Source organism: Trachymyrmex septentrionalis, unplaced genomic scaffold (genome assembly GCF_001594115.1).
Source record: "Trachymyrmex septentrionalis isolate Tsep2-gDNA-1 unplaced genomic scaffold, Tsep1.0 scaffold69, whole genome shotgun sequence".
NCBI lineage: Eukaryota > Metazoa > Arthropoda > Insecta > Hymenoptera > Formicidae > Trachymyrmex > Trachymyrmex septentrionalis.
This window is the reverse complement of record NW_017305873.1, coordinates 729,935-736,766: the sequence shown is the minus strand read 5'-3', so window position 1 is coordinate 736,766 and position 6,832 is coordinate 729,935. Positions and strand designations below refer to the sequence as shown.

The following is a 6,832-nucleotide window of genomic DNA, read 5'->3' as shown; positions in this document are numbered from 1 at the left end:
CTAGTCATTTTTCGCAGAGATTATATATTTGATACATTCTTCAATTCCTTGATTATTTCATTTCTTGATTGTTTCTTAAACCTTTCAATATTAATTTTACATTCCTCGAAAGTCAAGCAGTTTTCTTTAAATAATAAAATATTTTCATAATAATTATAATAATTATAATAAAGATAGCAATTATGTTATAACCACCATAATAAGATTTCTTCTAATAAAATAACTTAAACGATAATAAATAAATTAATTTAGGGTATTTAGGAATCCGCGCTGTAGTCGGTGTGTTTAAATCACTAGATGAAACCTAGGACCTCAGTATACTTGAATGTATTTAATATTTGAGTACAAGTACGTTTCTAAATTCTAGCCTTCTTCAACTTGACATCGTTGACAATAGAAAAGTTTACACACGTGGAAAACCTTTGATTATCTCCTAGTTATTATCCATGACCAGTTAATACGCTGGATGGTCTCAAGAAGATCAAGACCTCAGGAAGGAAGCACGTATGCACTTGTACTCAATAATGTTAAATACATTCAAGTAGTATACTGAGATTCGTCCAGTGATTTAAGCGCACCGACTACAGCGCGGATTCCTAAATACCCTAAATTAATTAATTTATTAAATAATTATATTCTTCATTATTATTGTAGAATTATTGACATTACATCATTACAAAAAAAAAAAACACTCGGATTCTCGAACGTATTTATAATTAAATCGCTAATAAGTTTTTATCTGTACAAATTTATTAGATTGGTATGCAGCTAAAAAATATTATATTGTACCTGTTGCGAAATGTTACATGTCACAATTATAAAATTAACAAAATATTGTTGCATAAAGCGGATAATTTTTTTATAAAACAGTCGGCTGGTTGCGCGGAATGCTTCGAGAAAATCGGGCAAAGCCCTCTATAGAATAACAAGGGAGATGCATACCCCCGTGAACGCCACGCACGGTCGTATGCATCACCGCTGCTGTCGCTGTCGTTGCCGCCACCGCTTTTCGATGAATCGATTCCGATCCACGAAGCATGAAAAAATGTGCTTGGTAAAAAAGGATGAATAAAAAAAAAGAATAGCTACGAGAGAGCGAAGTATGTACATACATACATGCAGACGAGGAAGGTGGAAAAACGATGCCGGTTTCGAAAATGTTGGCAAAGCTGCTTGCAGTGCATGGATGAGTTTATTGACTCCCCCTCGCAAGTATTTTCGGCAATATCACTCGGTTATTTATCGTTTGATCGTTAGACCGATCGATTTTGCGAAATCTTTATAAAATAAATTTTGATAACATTTTTAAAGCTACTACATTATGCTTCGTTTGACTATTTTTATTTACATCCACAATAAAATAGATATCAGAAATCTATAGAAGTTTCAAGCTCTTTAAAAGCATTTTAAATTCTTAAATTTTGAAATATTTACTCTCAGATTCTTAAATATTTTTTTATACTTTCTGAATCTATTGAATTTTTAGACTTTTTTATGCTGTAACTTTTTAGACTGCGTGTAGATTTCTGAAGTGCATTACTAATATATATTTTTTATGTGCAGGGAATTAAACTTAACTGGGTCTGCAGTGGTAGTCCGCACAGAATCGAATGAGATTTCCCTGACGAATTTAAAGGTATCGTCGAGCAAGGTTGGGGACAGTCGCGAAAGAACACGGAGATATGATTTCGACTACTGCTTCGATTCGTCGGATCCTGAAGCGAAGAATTACGCCACTCAAGCGACGATCTACGAGACACTCGGCCAGTCCATTTTGGATGCCATGTTCTCTGGATACAATTCTTGCTTGATTGCTTACGGACAGAGTGCATCAGGCAAAACCTACACCATGATGGGCACGAAGGTATACAGTTATGCCGTATTTTATTACAATAATATTATAATAATAAAATTATATTATAATTATAATTTTCAGTTGATTATTTGAACATGAATTATCGTGGAAATTTCATTTTATAAACGATACTTTGCATATTTCATTTTGACATTTTTATTTACATAAATATAATATAAACTGCTTACGTATCATGTTAACATAATTTTTAACATTTTTATTAGTTTGAAACTTTAAATAAATTTATTATATACATATATACATAAATTTATTTGACGTAGATTCTCATAATCGGACGTATGAATAATTGAGTGTTTTGAACATAACTTATTTTGACTTTGTAATGAGACATGATATAAAACATAAATATGTGCATTAAACAATAATTTATAAATGTATATTATATAAACTATTATAAAATATTATATCGCATACTTAACGAAATATTAATAATATCAATTTTATTAATAATATTTTGTTTTTACATCGTGTCTAATTAAATAATGGATCAGAAAATGTAATTATTAACAGTAGACACTTGTAATCTTATCAGAAAGAAATAAGAAAAGTTTTAAGTCATTATATTATACAATACTAACAAAATTAGCTACATCAAAATAAATTATATCAATAAGTTATTGATTTCTATGTAAAATATCTAAACAGTTTTTATCGAAGTTTTATTCAATAATACAGAAATAAGGAAAAAAATTGTCCCAATAATATAAGGAAAAAATTGCATTTGCGATTCCAAGCATGTCCTCATCACCCGCTAAAATACATTTTGCATTTTATGTCTATTTTATCAATGTTATTTTTGTGCAGCGGCATTGCAGAACTCTTTTGCCGTCTGAATAAACCGGTGATGATGTATTTACGGGTCAACGTGCAATGTACAAATTGTTTCGATTTATCTCGTAATAAATCTGATTGGCACTTTATTTTCATTTTTGCGGGGCATAATAGACCTCCTCCATACATCGTCGACCTGTGCCCCATTTCGTCGATGCGCCGGCGGTATTATTTTCACAAGCAAAGCGTGTACTGTGCACGCGCGAGTCGAGAATTACTTTGATTTATCTCGCGTTTTATTAATATATCGCGAAATGTTATTTTTTTTTATTTTCCGCGCACAATGCGCGGTAGAACGGGCATAATCTATTTGCTTTTATTTCAGTCAGACAGCGTTCTGTTGTCATCAGCATTGTATCCGCTGACGTTTTCGCAATATCCGCGAAAATACTCGTGCATACATTGATCTAAAAGTTTCGATTCGCAGATCCAGCAAAGACTTAATTAATTTCACCGAAAAACTTTAACTTTATTATCTTCTTTTTATCAAGATCACAAATAGATAATAAATTATTCTATTCCTTCGGAAATATTCTTTTCTTCGGCGATTCGAAATACTTTTATCTATGTGTGTGCATTTTACAATTATAAATCTGCAAAATGAAGTTTCTAATGAGGCTGTACTGATACGTTGAAAATATCAATGATAAAATGCTATTGGCTCATTATATTATTGGTAAATATCTGTTTAATTAACAAGCTGTTAATTGCTATAATATTTTCCACAATTCTGATTTTATTAAACATGCGCGAATTGAGCATTGTGCGTAGAGTATCATATCGAAATACCAATATCAAGTTTTAAAACATAAAAATTGACAAACATTTAAAATAATATTTAATGAAATTGAGCTGTTTTACTGCTTGACTAAATTAAAAGCTTCCTGCAGATTCAATTTTTCAAACCATGGTTAACAGATTTTACATTTTCATGAATATTTTAGTTACAACGGTTATAAAACAAACAAATTTTTTTTCAATTCTCTCAAATTTCTCATAACCGATATAAGAGATTGATATTTAAATAAAAATATTGTTATAATTTATTTATATTATTTATACTTACTTTAAGCAATTTGTACTTATTTTAATATCGTATACATTATTTTAATTAATTAGTTATACATTTTCGCTTTTTCTTAATACTTTTACACTATTTATTGTTATTGTTCCATCAATAATCATTAAAATTTTAAATAATTAAAAATTATTCATTCCAGAATACTGTTCTCTATCTTTACATTTCTAAACCTCGACCTCTCATAAAGTTTTTATCTTTTATCAGTAGTAATCTCTTCCTGAGAACATGCCAAATGTAAAATAGCTTGAATATCGACGTTTTAAATGCAATAAAGCTCATTATCACATCTGCACCAACACAATATAATTATTATATTAATTTAAAATCTCACTTATCTTACTATCGTACTGCCAAACAAAGTAAAATCGGCGAGATGAATTTTCCAAAAAATATTTAGTTTCCATCAACTCTGGTATAACATCCTCGCGAAACTAGATTTTTTGCATTCTGCATAAACTGAATGCATATTTGAAGTTCAAACAGTATCGATCTGATTATCCGTCGTTTTCCTTTTCCCACTTTGTATATCTTCTTCTCCGTAGCAATCACATTCGCGAAATTATTATATCGCATTGCTTTAATTGGCCGACAAGAGAGAAAGAGAGCTTGTAGCCGGATCGAACCGACGTTCCATTTCTCGAAAATTTCAAACAGTAAATTGAAACTGTTTTTGCGGAATGGCGTTTAATTAAATTGCATGGCGACCTCCGCAGGCGTATTCGCGCGCGTTCGGGAGATGCATCTGGGTGCGAGGGGATGCATGGTGTAGGGGTGAAAAGGTGGGTGGCGGAAAACGAGGGTGGGTGAGCAGACTTTTAAAAGCGCAGCACGTGTTGTGGCTGTACAGCGTACTCGTTTGTCGGATTTCAATTATGAAAGGACGCTTCGAGCGCTGGTTAATAATGCATCAAATTTTGAAATTGACAAGACCCCCCTCGTTAAGGTACTGCGCGTTGTTTCCGGTCTGAATAGATTTTATTGACTGAACCTTCATTCTTTCCACAGAACAAATTCTCTCGTTTTGTTTATCCTCTTTTTTATTTCGGCCGTTTGATATCTACAGAAATATGTAGAGAAATGATTGATTGAGATAAACTATAGCTAATCTAGAAATATTGTAATACTTTGGATAAATCTTGTCTTAAATAAAATTATTTATTGTTCTATCATATCTCTTTTATATTTCATCTGATGTATTATCTTTAGATAATATTTCTATAATAATAATAATTATAATTAAATGGCGAATATTAAATACAAACGTTTTCTTCATTTTTATATTCGCGATAATTTCATCGTTATATATAGGGTAACTTCGGTATATACGTCCCATCTATCAAAAACAGAATTTATTAAGTATTATTTACTATGTTTAAAATAAATAAACTATATCAGTAAAAACTTTGTACTGTCTTAACAGTAAGAAACTGAAATCGTAACACAGTACTAATATAACATGTAACAAAGGCATGTAACAGAATAGTTGCGGGAAAATTATCCCCACTCCTTCTATTTTTTCTGACTTCTGCGGCATAAATCCCAGCGCGAGGTATTTGCCGGAGTTACCCTAATCCATTTTATTTTTGCAGGAGGACCCAGGATTGATTCCACGACTCTGTGAAGGAATCTTCTCAAAGATCGAACAGGAGAGTGAGCACGAGAGGATTTATCGAGTGACAGTTAGGTAAATGTATTATCTGACAAAAACTTTTTAAACTACTCCGAAAATAAACACGCGAAGTTTTTTAAATCCTGACTTTGAAAGTAGATTTCCCATTTTTACCTCTTGCGCCATTCGCGTAAAAAAGAAATAAAATGTAATCGCTTAGCGATTCAATTTAATGCCTGGAAATTGTTGTACTTCATTGTTGTTATTCTAAACGAACGTATCAGAAAATAAAATAATACATCTTTAATTATTTTAATAACCATTAAAAGTAAATTAGTACCAATAGATAATATATTTCTTCATTATTACGAAGAAAGTTGTAATAATTCTCGATATCCTGATACTGTGGCTAACGTCGACGAAAATTGCGAGCTATCGATAGAAAACTTTCCGATCGCCACTTAAGACGCTCGAAGTACTCCGATACTTTGTACTAAGTATTCCGAAAGATACTTGCAAATCGCGTTGCACGTGCCTTTCCTTTCGCCACTGGAATTTTGCTGTATCTTACCACAGCTCACAGTTTCGATAAAATCTGCTTGTATCCTTTATTTTCCCTATCGCCGGCGCGGCGCTTCCAGATTTTCCTTGCAAATATATTAATCTTTTTGCAAGAATCAATTTCTTTATGAACTTCTTCATTTTTCGATTCGGCAAATTTTAAATTACCAATTGCATCTATATTATTTATATATGCAATATATATTCTACACAAAAAAAAAAATTAAATATTTCAATATCATCGACAAAAATTTTTGAAGAAATAATCTTCATATATCGTAACTTCAATCCCGTGTTTTGTGATTTGAAAAAACAAATGTATAAAATTCGTGTAGCTCGTTCTCTTTAGCTGAATATAGAAATTATATGTTCATACATTAATGACTGAAACGATATACATATAATATTTTATCTACATATAATATAACGAGAGATGTAATTAACGACAACAATAGTATAATGTTGTTGTCGGTGATTAACATTTATGCTAGTTACAATATTGTCGCTATTAACACATATTTGCAGAATAGTGTATCAATTTAATCACGCTGCAAGGCGAACAGATAGCCTTCGGAATGCCGATAACGTGACCGCCTTGATAACTGTGGGAAAATCAACACCCTCACGTGGTGCCCTTTGCTGCAAACACCACACGAATACACGTACGCGAAATGTGGATACAGAATGATCGAAAAGTCACGAAAGTGAAATATATGTACGTAGTACGATAGTTACTCATTAAAAAAGTGCGTAAAAACTATTATTAACTGTTATTACGATATGTTATCGAATATCAAATCAAATGTAATTTAGATATCTCGTTTTCCACTAGCATTACGTTATCAAAATAAAAAAATTATAGAGACAAATTGTC

At 31.5% G+C, this 6,832-nt stretch overlaps 1 protein-coding gene across 1 annotated transcript in view; it reads left to right on the top strand.

Annotated features, from left to right (window-relative positions):
* Positions 1 to 6,832, top strand: part of LOC108753359 (centromere-associated protein E-like) — a 42,486-nt gene that overhangs the window by 5,109 nt on the left and 30,545 nt on the right. The window contains exons 2-3 of the mRNA XM_018494882.1: positions 1,564 to 1,864; positions 5,378 to 5,472. Of these exons, the coding sequence (XP_018350384.1) occupies positions 1,564 to 1,864; positions 5,378 to 5,472 (396 nt within the window). The remainder of the gene's footprint in view (positions 1 to 1,563; positions 1,865 to 5,377; positions 5,473 to 6,832) is intronic.